At 41.5% G+C, this 17,280-nt stretch overlaps 2 protein-coding genes and 1 pseudogene across 3 annotated transcripts; 1 reads left to right on the top strand and 2 right to left on the bottom strand.

The window, feature by feature from the left end:
- Positions 1-637: 637 nt before the first annotated feature.
- LOC115145042 (kininogen) lies at positions 638-3,965 on the top strand. Its single transcript, XM_029686268.2, has 7 exons — positions 638-976; positions 1,131-1,247; positions 1,345-1,420; positions 1,645-1,817; positions 2,453-2,560; positions 2,746-2,844; positions 2,996-3,965. Exons 1-7 carry the CDS (start codon positions 764-766, stop codon positions 3,326-3,328), a joined length of 1,119 nt encoding a protein of 372 aa, XP_029542128.1. The 5' UTR covers positions 638-763; the 3' UTR covers positions 3,329-3,965.
- Positions 3,002-11,935, bottom strand: LOC115145097 (phosphatidylinositol 4,5-bisphosphate 3-kinase catalytic subunit alpha isoform-like; annotated as a pseudogene).
- Positions 11,936-12,135: 200 nt separating this feature from the next.
- LOC115145040 (phosphatidylinositol 4,5-bisphosphate 3-kinase catalytic subunit alpha isoform-like) lies at positions 12,136-15,753 on the bottom strand. 2 transcript variants are annotated; one of them, XR_003865903.2, is made up of 4 exons: positions 14,847-15,753; positions 14,639-14,674; positions 14,148-14,384; positions 12,136-12,659 (listed from the first exon to the last, which is right to left on the bottom strand). XR_003865903.2 is itself a non-coding variant. In XM_029686266.2 (3 exons), the coding sequence occupies exons 2-3, from the start codon at positions 14,288-14,290 to the stop codon at positions 12,578-12,580; spliced, it is 225 nt and encodes a 74-aa protein (XP_029542126.1). In that variant the 5' UTR covers positions 14,291-14,384; positions 14,639-15,753; the 3' UTR covers positions 12,136-12,577. The 2 variants fall into 2 exon arrangements, 1 of the variants encoding a protein (XP_029542126.1); XM_029686266.2 differs by having other exon boundaries at positions 14,639-15,753.
- Between the last annotated feature and the right edge of the window lie 1,527 nt (positions 15,754-17,280).

Below are 17,280 nucleotides of genomic sequence, written 5' to 3'. Positions count from 1 at the left end.
CTGGTTAGGCGTGATATTTATCCACCCAAAGTCTTTATTGTGGTAGAGAGGTTGTCTTATTCCCTCCCCATTTACATCTAAATAGCAGAGACCTTTATTATTGTATTACCGTATGACACCCACTTAAAACTAAACTAATATTTATGTTTACTTTAGGGATAGACAATTAGTTTTCATTAGACCAAAATGTTTTTGATATAGTCATTATAGGCATAATATGAAGTGGCTACTACAGGTTATTCCCTTGGGATAATGTGTCATTTGACCAGCACATTCACAGCACAGCAAGATAGGTTTAATTCCTTACATTATAGAGGAGACAGGAAAATAAACCCTCCTCAGGCACGTGAATCTAACCTAGTTGACTCGTACACTTTGACTCTTACATAGTTCGTTATCAGTCATGTATGGATCTTTTTAGATGTGTCAAACAAACTGGTGCCACAACAAGTGACTGTAGGAAGTTAATATATCGTTAAACATGTCCATTATTTTTCTTGCCATAAACTCTCTACAACTCAGAAAAGGGTATTGATTTTTAAAGAGTGCAGGCATGGTGGTGACAGCTGATAAGTAAACATTTACTCCTCTGTCACTGGAACTGCCTGGATGGCTTTCTTTTTTTGTGTGTGAACAGTCTCGTTTTATTTGAACAGGTTTGTGTTGGCGAATAGACTACAGTCAATCATTTCAGAGGTAGGAGTCCAGTAGGGAACGAAATCTGGTCTCACATTTGATTCTCTCTGGACCTGGGACATTCATTATGAAACTTGGAGTGAGACTGTGTGCGCTGGTGGTGTTCTCTCTCCAGCTTTGGGCTCCAGGACAGGGGCAGGAGCTGGAGCCAGAGCAGGTTCTGGCGTTCTGTGATGACAAAGATGTGGAGGCAGCTGTGGACTTGGCCCTAGTCAAGTATAATGAGAAGCTTCCTTTTGGAAATCAACTAGCACTCTACCAGATTCTGGAGTCCTCAAAGGTAGGTGGCTTAGTGATTGAGAATATTGTAATGGTATATTTAGTAATTTATCCTGTCCTATTTGCATACATCTTGAGTTCATTCTGTTGTTGAAGATGGAATACGAACATTCCTACACCGAGTCACAGTCCAGTATTGCGTTCCTCTCTTGTAGGCTCAGAATGACTCATGCACTCAGTACTTTGTGGAATTCAATAGCAGGGTCACTGACTGTCCAGCAGGGGGAGACAAAGTCTGGAGAGACTGTGACTACCTCCCCACCGGCAACAAGGTACATTTTAATAATTTCGCTAGGTGAAGAATGCATTGTTATTAGATTACATCTCTTGGCAATTAAAGTTTTTTTCCACTTTTTCTTTGTTTATTAGGTGCCAAGGCCTTGTAAGGCAACAGTCCACATGTCAGAGACAGATAAAAAGGTCCTGGCAGTTTTCTGTGACCCAGGTGGTTAGTTTTTCACTTCACATCAAGTAGACCAAGCCATACAACACCGACAAGTCTATTTCTAGACAACCCAATATATATTGACCATAGAATGACACAAGCTGCAGAATATGTATTTACAGTGACTAGAATCACCCAAACATTCTGGGAAAAATGTGGCTAAAATAATTTTCTTTGAGCAGCTGAGACAAACTGTGATACTGACAACCCTCTCTGACTTCCAGTGGAGGCCCCTGTTGTTGCTGAACGGTCCACATGTCTGGGGTGTCCTAGGGAGATTGATGTGGACAGTGAGGACCTGAAGGATCCCTTGACATACTCCATCACCAGGTTCAATGCTGATTCTGACTCCAGCCACCACTTCATCCTGAACAGTGTTGGTTTCGCTACTAGACAGGTACATGTAAATCAGTTGCAAATCTCACTGGGAGTTATTGAACATTACAAAGACTAGCCAACTACACCCCCTGGTGGAAAGTTAAGCACCATGACTCTAAACACCTAATTCAATTCAAGCCTGATTCACACAATAGGGCCCAACCAAGTCAAATCATGCTAGATCAGCCTAGACCAGGGCTGGCCTGGTTACGCATCCACCATAGCTTCTGAACCCATGCTGGAAAGGAACTTGTGAAAAGCAACTATCAGAGCCAGCATTGTACAGTTGGCGCCCTATAGTGTGAATCAGGTAACAGCGTAACCAGTTGGGATCGGGGTATTGGGCCTTACAACAATGACAAACAACACAAAGAAACAGAGATTTAGAAAAAAATATCATATTTTGTAAGAAGATAAGTATCTTTGCTCATCCCTTCCAATGGAAACACACCAAATCATCACCTTGGTTCTGGCATTGGGAGGTGTGGTGCGTGTGGCGAAATGTATCTTTATGGTTGTGACCGTTGGACTGCAATGCACTTGTTTGCGTTAGGAGTGTCATTCCAGAGTTCATTGAGTGGGAGGGGGGGGGGGGGGGGGGCTCAAACTATTGTATTTCAATAACATCTACTTTCTTTCACACGCTCTTCTCAGGTGGTTGCTGGATTCAGGTATAGACTGATGTTCGATATGAGGAAAAGCAATTGCTCCAAAGCGGACCACAAAGAGCTGAACGACGAATGTCATCCAGATGCTGATGTGGTAAACTCCATTAGAGCTCATAGTATTTTTTAAAATAACCTACTGTATTTGATCTAATATATGATTCTGGTGTGGTAATACTTCTGTACGTAAATGAAATACATTTGATAATAATTCACTGTCATGTGTTGTATCATGAATGCTTGTCCCTGGCATCGCTATCATCTTGTATGCTATCTCACTAGGAACTCGCTCACTGCAATTCCACTGTAGATGTGGCACCTTGGAGGCATGAGACTGCAGAAGCAAATGTGGAATGTGCACCGGGTCCCCTTGACAATTTTGTGAGACATTGTGCAAACAGTACTAACATAGCATATTAATGATGCTCAGAAAATCTGATAAATGAATAGGGTAGTGATGTGTAGCTGTACATTTTGGGGATTTGTGCTAAATGATGGAGGATTTTGACAAGAAAAATCTTTCCATTCACAGGAAGTCTTTAGAAGAAGACCTCCTGGATGGTCTCCCTTGAGGAACTTCAACAATTTTGCTGAAGTTAAAACAACCCAAGCTTCTACTGCTTCAGCCAAAGAGGAGTCATCAGAGGAGTCTCAGGAGCGCAGCCCGACTGCTGTGACCATGGCTAACACAGACCAAGAGCCAGCACTGCCCTCTGTGGCCCCCACCACTGCTGCTGAGAGCCCCTTCCACTGCCCCTCCAAGCCCTGGAAGCAGTTTGTCCCCCCAACAACCCCGAGGCCTGCACAGGACAAAAGCACAACACCTTTGCCAGTGGTAGAGGAGGGCTTAAGTGATTTAATCTAGCTGTGAAAAAAAACAAGTGCACACTGTATAGTGCATTTGTATCATAAGCACACCTGCTGATTTGAAATGAAAAATTACCAAGCTTTTATAACTCTTTCTGACAATGCAGTTCAATCTTGCTTTAGTATTCCTTCAAATTTGTCAAAGTGCATCTAGACTGTTTAGCCATTTGATACAAAAAACAAATAACTAAAATAATTAAATTGTGCTGGGTGCTGTTGTTCTGTAAAGCAACACACAATCCACAAATGCAAGTACTTAACTGAGAAGTTTATTTGTACACTGTCACATAACACTCAAATAATTCTAGTCAGTCTGGATACAATGCAAGTATTTAACCGAGGAACAAAAACTGAAACACAAAGTATACTGTATTTAATAATGCAGATGTCACTGGTTAGAAGTATTATTAGTTGTTCCTATAGCGTCAAACTTTCTTTACAGCTGTTCATCAGAATGACTAAAATAATATTATTTTAACCAACTCTCATGCAAGATGACTGCGTAATAAATACAATCATAGTAGCATTGTTGATAGTAATGACAAAATACAGAATATTAAAAATATAATTCAATATGTCTATAAACCTGTCAGAATAAAAGTACTGTATTAAATAAAGAGGAGTAACAAAGATGACCCTTGAACCTTGTTCTTAAATAACAATTACACCATTTACACATCAAATGATTATTTCCTTTTACACCAATGTAGAGCTCAATAAGTTGACACATCTTTGAATTTCCTTCTGTAAAGAGACTTGTTTGATGACCAAACTATTTTAACATTCACAATCGGTATGGATTTCCCTGTGCTAACACTCCGTGCTTATATATCAAATGGCCCTGACAGCTTTGTTTTCAACATACAAACGTGGTTTTTATTTCTTACAAATGATGTTTCAGGAACAGCATCACAATGCCTCCCCTGGTGCTGTTCAGCAAGTGGGAAATATTTACAAACCGTTTACCACACTGACTGTATTATATTTACATTTCTGACAAGGTGGTGCAGACATAGGACTAAGGGCAGGGGAGATCTGTGAATCCCTCTGGAAGTTGGGAGCATTTTGCATTTTTGAAAACCCTGTAACTGCAAATTCCTGAAACCCTCGAGTCTTAAATTATATAAATCAATGTAGCAAACAGTAGTCTAATTAACAGTGTTGGATCCTGAATTCATTTTGACGTGGTCTCAATGACCCCCTCAGCGCCCACACATTATTCTAGGTTATATTAAGGGGTAATGAATATTCTAATAAGCGTCTTTACGTGGACAGTCCAGTGAAAATGTAAACTGCTTTCTTTCCGGAACAGCTCTCTCTGCCATGAGTCTCTTTCCGTCCACAAAAGCACGTCTCTGCTAGTCAATGTGCTTGCGCCTAACACCGTTGCAGAGATCAGAGCATGTTCCGCCCGCTAAATATGCTACACAGTTTCTGTTCCTGAACGAGTGTATGGTGCAGTTATTTTACGAGTGAAAAGCAGTGCAGCAGGCTTATTTCAAAACAACAACAAAAATGGTATAGTATAAGCTTGGTATCGTACCAATGTTCTTTGACCTCGAAATGTGTGCACACGATACTCAAAATGGATACGGGTTGGCAGGTCTGCTATAAGCTTGAAATGAATGCATCTGACAAAATGTAGATGGAAAGGGATACAATTGCTTATAAGACAGTCTGTTGAAAAAGTACCCACATGTCATACTTGAGTAAAAGTAAAGATACCTTTATAGAAAATGGCTCAAGTAAAAGTCACCTAGTAAAACACTACTAGAGTAAATTTCTGAAAGTATTTGGTTTTAAATATACTGAAGTATCAAAAGTAAATGTAATTGTTAAAATATACTTAAGTATCAAAAGTAAAAGTACAAAACATTTCAAATTCGTTATATTAAGCAAACCAGATGGCGCCATTTTCTTGTTTTTTTAAAATATTTAATTACAGAAAGCCAGCGGCACATTCCAATGCTCAGACATAATTTACAAGTGAAGCATGTGTGTTTAGTGAGTCTGCCAGATCAGAGGCAGTAGGGATGACCAGGGATGTTCTCTTGATAAGAGTGTGGATTGGACCATTTTCCTGTCTTGCTAATAAGCATTGAAAATGTAACGAGTACTTTTGGGTGTCAGGGAAAATATATGAAGTAAAAAGTACATTATTTTCTTTAGGAATGTAGTGAAGTAAAAGTAAAAGTTGTCCAAAATATAAATAGTAAAGTAAAGTACAGATACCCTTCACTGGAACTTCACTAGAACTAAGGGGCCTAGCCCGAACCATGAAAAACAGCCCCAGACCACTATTCCTCATACACCAAACTTTACAGTTGGCACTATGCATTCGAGCAGCTAGCGTTCTTCCGCCAAAACCAGATTAGTCCGTCGGACTGCCAGATGGTGAAGTGTGATTCATCACTCCAGAGAAAGCATTTCCACTGCTCCAGAGTCCAATGGCAGCAAGCGTTACACCCCTCCAGCTGACACTTGGCATTGAGCATGGTGATCTTAGGCTTCTGTGCAGCTGTTTGGCCATGGAAACCCATTTCATGAAGCTCCCGACGAATAGCTATTGTGCTGACGTTTCTTCCAGAAGCATTTTGGAACTCTGTAGTGAGTGTTGCAACTGAGAACAGACGCACTTCAGCGGTCCTGTTCTGTGAGCTTTTGTGGCCTACCACTTCGTGGCTGAGCCATTGTTGCTCCTAGACATTTCCACTTCACAATAATAGCACTTACAGTTGACCGGGGCAGTTCTAGTATGGCAGAAACTTGACAAACTGACAAGTTGGAAAGGGGGCATCCTATGACAGTGCCACCTTGAAAGTCACTGAAAGTCACCATTCTACTGCCAATGTTTGTCTAGGGAGATTGCATGGCTGTGTGTTCGATTTTATACACCCCTTAGCAATGGGTGTGGCTGAAATAGCAGAATCCACTAATTTGAACGGGTGTCCACATACACAATATATACACACGTATATGTTAGGCTTTCTATGGTAATGCAGATACAACCATTGAGCGATTCACATAACATAAAAATAGACACAAAACTGGCTTTCATAGAATCAACAAAAACTGTTACAAAAGGCAAAGTGTTTTTTTTCTTGATCACTTTCTGAGAAATTTGTTGTCGTTGGGGAAAAATCTTCCATAAACAGCCACTTCTTCAGGTGGTACCTTATTTCTCACCAGCATATATCAGTTATGCTTGAGAACATTACGGAGAATTCAGAGTTTTCACCTGAAAATGAATGTCCTTCATATGAAAGAGGTGCCATTATGGAATGAAAACCGTATCCCACAGCTTCTATTCAGAGTCGCCCGAGTCAAACTATTATCGAAAGGTTTACACTAAGAACACAATAGCAAACACACACAAACAGTGCTGACTAGCTGCCTCAGAACAGCCATTAAATATCTCACATTCACTGATCAGACTTCATCCACCTCCCAACATTTACAAATAAAGTATTATGTTCACAATGTACTGCCCCATTCTCCCCATTCTAACCTATAGCACTGTGACATTCATATAGTTCACAATCCAACTGCACCATTGACATGATCAAAACATCAGTTACAAGATGTGACTATGACTGTCTAGCTTAATGCACTTCTCAACATTCATTATGACCAAGCTCAACTGAAGGCGTCTCACTGAGCAACAGAGGTGTGTTACCATTGACCTCAAAGAGACAAGAGGGAGAAATCCAGCTCGTGCTCATTGTACGTCAACTACATTAAGGTTTCCTTTCTACACTGCAAGATTTCTTGACAGCACATTCATTACTTCCAGCACTGCTGTAGTAACACACACAGCGTGTGTGTGTGTCCCCAAAAATAAACATCTGCACAATCTGCTAAATATGATGGCAAGAGGAGTATGACAATGGATTCAAAAACTGTGGCGCTAGAAATACCCACCAAATAGAGCCATTGGGCCTCAATGGAACACTTTTACATCCAGAGGTGACTGAATTCATACCTTGTTTTTTTGGGGGGAGTTCCTATGTACCGTGCATATTCAACAGACATTTACGTTACAGGAAGACACCTATACCCCGTGACCCTGTAAAGGTGACAGGCAAATTCTTCTCTTTTAAAAAAATGAAAGGAACAAGACAAATAAACACAGAGGGAAGGTGTCTCTTAGAAGAGAAAAGTGTACACAAAAGGTTCAAAGAAAATGTATGGACAAAACACTAGTGACGCAGTGGTCTAAGGCACTGCATCTCAGTGCTAGAGGCGTCACTACAGACCCTGGTTCGATTCCAGGCTGTATCACAACCGTACGTGATTGGGAGTAACATAGGGCGCCGCACAATTGGCCCGGGGTAGGCCGTCATTGTAAATAAGAATGACTTCTTAACTCACTTGCCTAGTTAAATAAATAGTTAAAAAAACAACGGTTTTAGAGAAGGCGAGTTAGTTAAGCTGCTGCAGGAAACAAATACAGTCAAAAAAATACAAAAATATCGCTCTGGATTGTTAAGTGCTCGGTTAGACAGTCGGGCATCACCCATCAGTTCATGAGGTATGGATGTGCCGCTCACAGTTGGCAGGTGTGTCCGGCAGGGTGAAGGTATCCCTGCCAGGGCTCAGTTGAGTGCGTGCTGGCAGATGGTGTGGAAGATCCAGTCCATCTTGGGGGTCCAGCCGCCGTGGTGGGCGTCGTTGATCTGCTTCATGATGTAGTCCAGGGCCTCCTGTTCAGTCTTGTCCAGTGCCATGGTCTTACAGATGTAGGCAACTGCAGCTCAGGCATCCCGGAGCCCAACATCATGGAAAACAGGTTGGCATGTTGCCTGATGGCCAAGTAGGCCTTATAGCACATCTCTTAGAACCTGAGAAACAGAATAGGAGGGAAAATGCAGAAGAATCAGTATATACCATTCCCCTTGTTGCCTCTGAATTCTCTAGCCTCAAAAAATCCGCCCCAAGCATAAATTTGGCCATTGAAATATATAGTCTATGTTGAAAATGGTTGATTTAGCAGTATATACTGATATCAGTCCATTTGTTAAAGCAGACAGTATGGAAGAGAGTCTGTAAAAAATCATGACAATAGCTTGAGAACTCAGGTCCTACCTGCCCATCGTCCTTCACCATTATATTACTGTTGTGTCTGTCACCGATGCCTAGGATGAAGGTGGTCACACAATACCCAGCACAGGATCGTGTAAACAAGCCAATGGCCAGGTCATACCTACATACAGAGTTACAATGTCAAATCTGAGCCATGATTTACGATTTTCAAACCAACACAATTGTGAAGGAAAGTGCCCATACGACATATAGTTTCTTCATATCTCTCCATTGTTCTTGTCTTTGAGCCACTTGTGTAGTTCTGAGCTGTTGTACTGTAGTGCCCCCTTCAGGCCACATTTACACGATCTGAATGATGTTGTGAGAGCTCCGCACCACGTTGATCAGCCCCACACGGTCACCTAGAGACATGCAGTTGTACGGCAACATCCTCAGGTCTAGACCCTGGTTCTGTCAAATGTTCTCCATGATTCTGATGATCTGAAGTGTTAGCATGTTCTGTCGCAGGTCTGAAACAAACAAAGTCATATTCAGTGTGCCATGGCAGAATTGAAATATATTCCATCCATTTAACCAAACTGATCCAGTACAACATTACAAGGTAAAGCTCTTCTTTAGAACGCAGAATGCGAATATGAAACCTGACTCGGACTCATCTCCATGTTTTAATATGATCTCATTGTTCTGGAAGAGGATCTCGGACATGATGTCAGGGTTTTCCCAGTTGAGCCACAGTGGCCTTTTGGCAGATTACATGATTCTGCACTTCTCAAGCCTGGGGGTGTCAGAGCATTTTACAAGGCGCAAGCAACACATGCAGCTGCATTAATTTCATTGATCAATTGGATGAACAGTGTTAGAGTGCAAGTCGTCTGCACTGAGGGGCCCAGCGGCTGAGCACTTCGGTTGGCAATCGGTTTACCGATGACATTTCACATTTTCATGCATGAGCAGAACGTTATGAGGGGGAACTAGAAAGGTTCCCTTCTCTCTCTTAGATCAAATTAATGTAATATTCCCACTAGGGCCATTTAAGAGAGATTGGTGACCATTTTAGCCATTGAAACAGAATGCCCCATCTACAGTTTCAATAGTGTCTATATACAGAATGTGGGTAAGGCACAGGAGTGCCAGTGTGGCATGCCCGCCGTATGTTTCTCAGCCGGTATGCAGGGTTGAGGGGAAAGGTGAAGTTCTGCAAGGCATTCATGTAGTCTGGCGTCCTCATCTGCTCCACCAGGAACTTCATCTGCACCTGCAAGGGCCACACAGAGCAAGCTGTGAAGATAGATGTCCTATTTGAAATGTGAAGCCTAGTTTTCACAACATTAGGTAAACAGAGCCACTGATGTCAGTTTCGGAAGTGAAACAGAAACGCGGAACAGTAAGCTGAAGCCACAGAGATTCTCTAACAGATCATCATGTTGCACAATAAGCCTGAGTGTATTAGAAAGAGAGGGAGTGCTGGGTTACTTTCTGAGTCTCGCCCTTCTCCTGTTTGAGGATGTTAGTGAGGTTGATGAGTTTCTCCATGGCCTCCACCTGTCTGCATAGGTGCTTGAGGTACATGCCACAGGCGTGGAAGTAGGACTCCAAGAGCAGGCCGAACCGCTGGCTCACCGTCTTATTGTGCATCTCAGACCTGGGGCACATAATGGACAGTGAAAGTGGATGAGTTATAGGGCATTAGAAATTAGTCACCTCTGTGAAGTAATGGAATTGACTCAGTAAAGTAACTATTAGTAACTCACTTTAAGTGCCAGAAAAATAAATCCTATCGTTTGGTTAGTGAAGGCCTTTTTCAGCAGAAATCGTACCAGTGGGTTATCAAGGTACAGCTCATATTAAGAACCTGACAAGAGAGTATGGAGATTATAGTCATTATGACATTTTATATTTGACAACCGCCCAAACAATCAAAGAAACGTGAGAGGAAATTCACTCTGGAAGCCAAAGCCAAATAAATCCTACCTGGACCAACTGAATGAGGTACTGAGAGAGTTTGTCATCGGTCAAGTACTTCTCAAGGCACCGAACTGCAAAGTCACGGGTCATTGGGTCTGAATAGTTACAATCCAGCAGCTCCATGGCTTGCTCTGGTTAATTGCTGGCCAATCCTTCAGAAGGCAATACATCTATGAGCAAGAAAAACAACAGTAACTTCACCACTATTACATTGGTATAAGTGCTGCAGTAGAAGAGGATTCAATTCCCACAAGAGTTCACAGAAAGGTGACTGAAGACTTTCAGAATACATTTTCTTTCATTCTCCATTTTTGAGAGAAGTGTCTTTAAAAAATGTTGGCTCCATAATGTTAAAAACAAACATGTCACCTGCGCTACTTCATCTCTTGAGTTCCACTTGACAGCCAGTAGGATCTTGGGAAAGGTATAATTATACACTATTGCCTGGTGAGTAAGCGACAGTAGTCAAGGCCTCACTAAGTGGTTCTGTCCAGGTAAAGTGTGGTGGTGACTACTGATTCTAGTTCTGTGGTGGTGACAGTACTGCTTCTGACAGGAGCTGTGCTTCCAGAGGAAGTCCTGCTCCTGCTCGGTGATCTCAAACAGGGGGTCTCGATTGCGAACCTGTCTCAGCTGCTCGCTATCACTGTCTGTTAAGGTGTGGTCTCGCGCCACTCTTTTACTCTGCAAAGGATCAGACATCACATCAGACCAGCTACCATGCACATTGAGTGTACAAAACATGAGGAACACCTTCCTAATATTGAGTTGCACTCCTTCTTGCCCTCAGAACAGCCTCAATTCCTCAGGTGAATGGAATCTACAAGGTGTCAAAAGCGTTCCACAGGGTGCTGGCCCATGTTCACCCCATTGGTTCCCAAAGTTGTGTCAAGTTGGCTGGATGTGCTTTGGGTGGTGTAGCATTCTTGATAAACACGGGAAACTGTTGAGCGTGAAAAACCCAGCAGCTTTGCAGTTCTTGATCCCTTAAAACCAGTGCGCCTGGCACCTACTACCGTACCCCGTTCAAAGGCACTTAAATATATTGTCTTGCCCATTCACCCTCTGAATGGCACACACACACAATCCATGTATCAATTGTCTCAAGGCTTAAAAATCATTCTTTAACCTGTCTCCTATCCTTCATCTACACTGATTGAAATGGATTTAACAAGTGACATCAATAAGGGATCATAGCTTTCACCTGGTCAGTCTATGTCACGGAAAGAGCAGATGTTCCTAATGTTTTATACACTCAGTGTATATCCATGTATGCTATTACCTGGCCTAACTGGTAGTAGTTGAAGCCCAGCTCCCTGGATATTGTCCAGTTAGCATGCTCCTCCACAGTGGTCATGTCTGGGAACTTGACAGGATAGTTCAAGTAGTCAAACTCCAGCTCTAGACAGGGTGTTTCCTGTGTGTGCGAAATATAGGCATTCTACTGTAATAGGAACTGAAGATCATAGAAATATAGAGTGGTCATATTAACATGCTAACTAACATGTTTACCTTGTTGGGGTTGAAGCCTGTGACTTCGTTTGGGTTGAGGTAGGTCCTCCAGGCCGTGGGGTACAGGCCACAGGTTCAGAGCCATCTTCCCAGACACCAGGGTGTGAGTGCAGTCATAGAGGTTGACGTTCCCCCATGCCAGTGGACAATGCTCCTGAGGGGAGGATCATGGTCAAAGGGTGGCTTCGGTTACTAACACACATATTGTGAATGGCCGTCCTTCCACAAAGAATAGTGAATGCAGTCCTACAGGCTTATGTTAATGTTATATGGGGTACTTGTAACTAACAACACAAACATCCTAATTGCCCCCTTGTGGAATAAAAGTCATACTGAATTGAATTGAAAAGAATAGGAGGCAAACAAACAGACTATGTTTTAGTTCAAGTTAATTGGCTTTGAGGTGTAAAGTAGGTTGCTCGCAAAGGATGGCCTTTAGAGACATTTATCTCTAATTCATCATAGGCACGAAAACCCATCTCTCCGACATTCAGGTGATATCACCCAGCCCAGGTGTTGGTTACAGTCTTCATGCCTAGGTTACACAGCCATGATCTCTCCACGCCACAAGTCGATAAGTAATTCAACATGCACATAGAGGACACCTCGGGTCATTCAAGTAAGACCATTCAACACTGTTCTAGCCAGTGGGTATCATTTATACTCTTAAAGGTCTGGGGTGTCTGATTAAACTGAGTGCTTGCCTCCTTCTTCCCCTTCCTGCCTTTCACAGAGCAGATGGAGAGACAGAGGCGGGAGCCCGGGGGATGTCTGGAATGTACATGTCGTATGTCAGCCACTCGTTCCACCTAGGAGACAAGCACAGCCACGGTAAATCACCCTGAACCAATTATAAGTGTACAAATCACAGATCAACACATTACCATCGGATAAAGAGCAACAATATATATCTTGATGAGTGAGTCACTGTCTGTGACAGCACGTGTTTGTGTGTGTGTGTAAAACTTGGAATTAGAGCAAGGCACACGCTGCGTGTTCACGTTGTCACAAATCTGCTCCCCTCCATGGTAGACGCCGATTCGCACATAAATCTTCATGGACAACAGGAAGAATAGACAGACAAACAAATAAGGACTTGCCTCTTCACGTCAACGTGAAGAGGCGACTCCGGGATGCTGGCCTTCTAGGCAGAGTTGCAAAGAAAAATCCATATCTCAGCCAGACTGGCCAATAAAAATAAAAGATTAAGATGGGCAAAATAACACAGACACTGGACAGAGGAACTATGCCTAGAAGGCCAGCATCCTAGAGTCGCCTCTTCACTGTTGACGTTGAGACTGGTGTTTTGATGGTACTATTTAATGAAGCTGCCAGTTGAGGACTTTTGAGGCGTCTGTTTCTCAAACTAGACACTAATGTACTTGTCCTCTTTCTCAGTTGTGCACCAGGGCCTCCCACTCCTCTTTCTATTCTGGTTAAAGCCAGTTTGCACTGTTCTGTGAAAGGAGTAGTACACAGCGTTGATCGAGACTGATGAGTTTCAGAAGAAAGTTCTTTGTTTCTGGCCATTTTGAGCCTGTAATCGAACCCACAAATGCTGATACCCCAGATACTCAACTAGTCTAAAAAAGGCCAGTTTTATTGCTTCTTTAATCAGAAACAACAGTTTTCAGCTGTGCTAACATAATTGCAAAAGTGTTTTATAATGATCATTTAGCCTTTTAAAATGATAAACTTGGATTAGCTAACACAGCGTGCCATTGGTTGCTGATAATGGGCCTCTGTACGCCTATGTAGGTATTCCTTTAAAAATCTGCCATTTCCAACTACAATAGTCATTTACAACATTAACAATGTCTACACTGTATTTCTGATCAATTTTATGTTATTTTAATGGACAACAAATGTACTTTTCTTTCAATAATAAGGACATTTCTAAGTGACCTCAAACTTTTGAACGGTAGTGTATATATTTATTTTTTCTTCTCCACACTTTGAGGTTGGAATAATACTGTGAAATTGTGAAGTTTCAGCCTGTTGTGGTGGGATGGAGCTTTGGCATGCCTGGTGACATCAAAATGATTTAATAGACCAATAAGATCTTAAGAAATTGCTTTGTGCTAAGAAACTGTTTTTAATTGTTGTTTTTTGCCATTTTAATTGAAGACAGTCACAGTAAGGTACTTAATTGCTACTCAAAAATGATTTGATATTGAGATAAAAAAACAATGGCTGCATTGGACCTTTAAGATATAGACCTGAGTCAGAACTAATGTTAGGCTTCAATGTATATGCATTGGTTACATGCAGTGCTCATTAGGGCCCAACAAACAAACCTCTTGGAGCATTTATCCAGGAGGTACTCGTCACAGCCGCACACTTTGAGCATGTACTTGCCCTGGTACTCCTGTACACACATCTTGAGTTGTTCGGGGGACAACAGCATGCTCCTGGCTTTCTTCCGAATGGCCTCGGCCATTGTTCTGGCACACAATCATGGTTGATCTTCAAGGTTTATTTCTGCTTGTCGTTGTTGGGAGAGACGATCACCCAAATCACTACAATGATTTGACCTATAAAATAAGGAACAGAAAAGAGAATAATCATTACCACACACAGGCTAAGAACAACCTTGAAAGAGATTATCATGAAAAGGAATAAGGATAATTTTGTTTGTTGCTTATTAATGTTGCTTATTAATGCATATGTGTTGACAAAGTAAAAACAGGTTGTCGTTTGACACCCACTAGATCTGCCTTAGGCATCTTTGCAGCATCATGACATTACAATCACATTGCTTGATTTTAATTGATACAACAATGCCTACCTTTGTTCCGTTTGCCATGGATGTGCTTTGGAAGTTCTTGTGTTGATTCCACATTGGGAGGGTAAACATATTGCGAATCCGGAAACAAAAGAAACTCACTTACTGATATGATGTTTTAGAAGATATCTAATATAAACGTAAGCCTGTTTAAAAGTTATTTTTACTCTCTACAAAGAGGAGGCAGGGTAGTAAGTAGCCTAAGTCTTACCAATTTCTCTGTTAAGAATTTTCTCCTCTAGGTTGCCAATGGGTTCCATGACCTTCAGAAAAGGCTGAAAGAGCCTGAGATCACAGTCTCCTAGTTTCATCGTAGAATTCCTCTCGCTCTGCATCCTGTGTAACACTGATAAATATGTAAGAGGCATGTAGTAGGAGATGCAGGGGGTACTTCCTGGCCTCCTTGAACAGTTAGTGTTTGATGGCGATGAGCGTGGGCTCACGAAGGCACTCGAGGGTCAGGATCATCCCGTTTGGTAACAAGCAGTCCACAAAGATCCTCAGGGGCATCAAATATAATTTGCCAAAAGATGGCCCAGGAGGCATTTCTACAGTCCACACTCAGACAAAGTTCGTAGAGAATAGTTCCTTATCTCCTGAAGAAGAAAAAAAGAGCACATTCAAATTATAAAAACAAACATCATACCGTAGCTTATATCCAGCCCCGCCTCTTGCTGTAGTGTGACTGTGTAGAGTTCCACACCCCTCCTGGGCAGCAGAATAACTCGCCACGACTCACCAGACCCTAATGCATGAAAACACTACACCTAATGACAAACTAACCTATGTTTTGATAACAGCTATGCCGAATCATGTTTATTTCCATCAATGTCCATGATGATCTAGCCTACTCAGTCTGTGAGTCACATGACAAACAGAAATGAAACCTGTCTCCAGAAGTGAAGTTATTACTCCTCCATATACAGCGAGAGCCTACAACATTTGTCACCAAATACCAGAGTTTTCCCTTTCCCTGAGAGTGCAACAACAAGTAGCCCTATGCTATACAAGGTAAGCTCTACAAGACCTTTAACTTGTTTTGCTATCACTGTCTAAAACCATTAATGGCAGTAAACATGCAGCTAACAATGACAACTACTGTACGGCAAGGAAAACAGTTATGCTCTGGTCAATGTGAAAGGTCAGTCTTGTCATCAGGGTGCAAGCCAAATGAGGGAGCTTCCTCAAACACAGGATGTGGAGAAAGGAAACACTAATCCTAGTTTATTTGAATACAGAAACATGTATTGCTGAGGATATAGACAACAACAAAAAAAGATTAAGACTTTGGTAATTGACAAATCAAACAGATTTGGCTTCTTACCTTAAAAAGAACTGGGGCCTCAATGATTAAAGGTGCACACACACGAAAAAGACTGCCATTTTTCCCACAAACTGTTGGTATTTATCAAATTTGAACTTGAAAGGAAAGTGTGCCTATCTCCACTCAAATCTCAGACCATGAGAACACAGAACTTAAAATGAATTAAGAATTGTATTACAAGCAAATATTGTTATTTTGGGGGAAATGGAGGTGTTTGACACACAATAATAAAAATTATGTTTTTAAAAACAATAAAAAATTGCCTAATGATAAAATGGATACATTTACCATTGGTAAGAAGATTGCCTAGCAACATGTAGCCTAATATGTTTATTATTGTATGGAGCTAAAAATCAATCATATTTTCTGACATACTGGTTTATTCCTGCTACACAACAAATATTAGGCTACCATTTATCTATCGCTCATTTAATAGCCAAGCATGCTCGAAAGTAAATAGACCTGTAGCCTGGACAGTATGGGTAAGCCTAGGCTGTAGTATTGATGTGAGATAAGAGCACATCATAATATAGCCTACTATTTCATCTCAGAGCCTATACCAAGACAGAAGACAGAAACACAATCACCTATTGATAAACAAAATATTGAACAACAATTCCTCTTTTACAAATAAGTGTGGGCTGTAGCATTTTGGGGAGAACCAGGACGAATGTAACACTTTTGTTTTTTCCCCTAATTACATTGAGATCGATTGTCACGCCCTGACCATAGACAGCTGTTTATTCTCTATGTTGGTTGGGTCGGAGTGCGATTTAGGGCGGGTTATCTAGGGGAATTGTATTTCTATGGTGGCCTGAAATTATTCCCAATCAGAGGCAGCTGTTTATCGTTGTCTCTGATTGGGGATCATATTTAGGTAGCATTTTTCCCATTGTGCTTTGTGGGATCTTGTCTATGTATAGTTGCCTGAGAGCATTACATTAGCGTCACGTTTCGTTTGTTCTTTGGAGTTTTCTATTCCAAAAAAAAGGATGGAAACATACCACACTGCATCTTGGTCTACTCCTTATGACGAACGTGACATCGATAGAGACACCATATTTTATGACAAACAACGTATATATGTCCTCTAGCATAAGCAACTGCAATTTCCTTTCTAGGGTAAATGAGTTTAAATTAAATAGACCAAGAACAGAACTACCGCAAAGTTACTTTTGTACCTCCCGGAGTGACACAGCCTTGAGACAGAAATAACAGCTGGCGAGAAGGGCACAAAATCTTTCTTATCTTCATGTTTTGGTTTGTAATGCTCATTACTTTCAACAAATGTATTATTAGCCATAATGTAATGTTCGTATCA

This window comes from Oncorhynchus nerka, linkage group LG17 (genome assembly GCF_034236695.1).
Source record: "Oncorhynchus nerka isolate Pitt River linkage group LG17, Oner_Uvic_2.0, whole genome shotgun sequence".
NCBI lineage: Eukaryota > Metazoa > Chordata > Actinopteri > Salmoniformes > Salmonidae > Oncorhynchus > Oncorhynchus nerka.
This window is presented reverse-complemented; position numbering and strand designations above follow the sequence as displayed.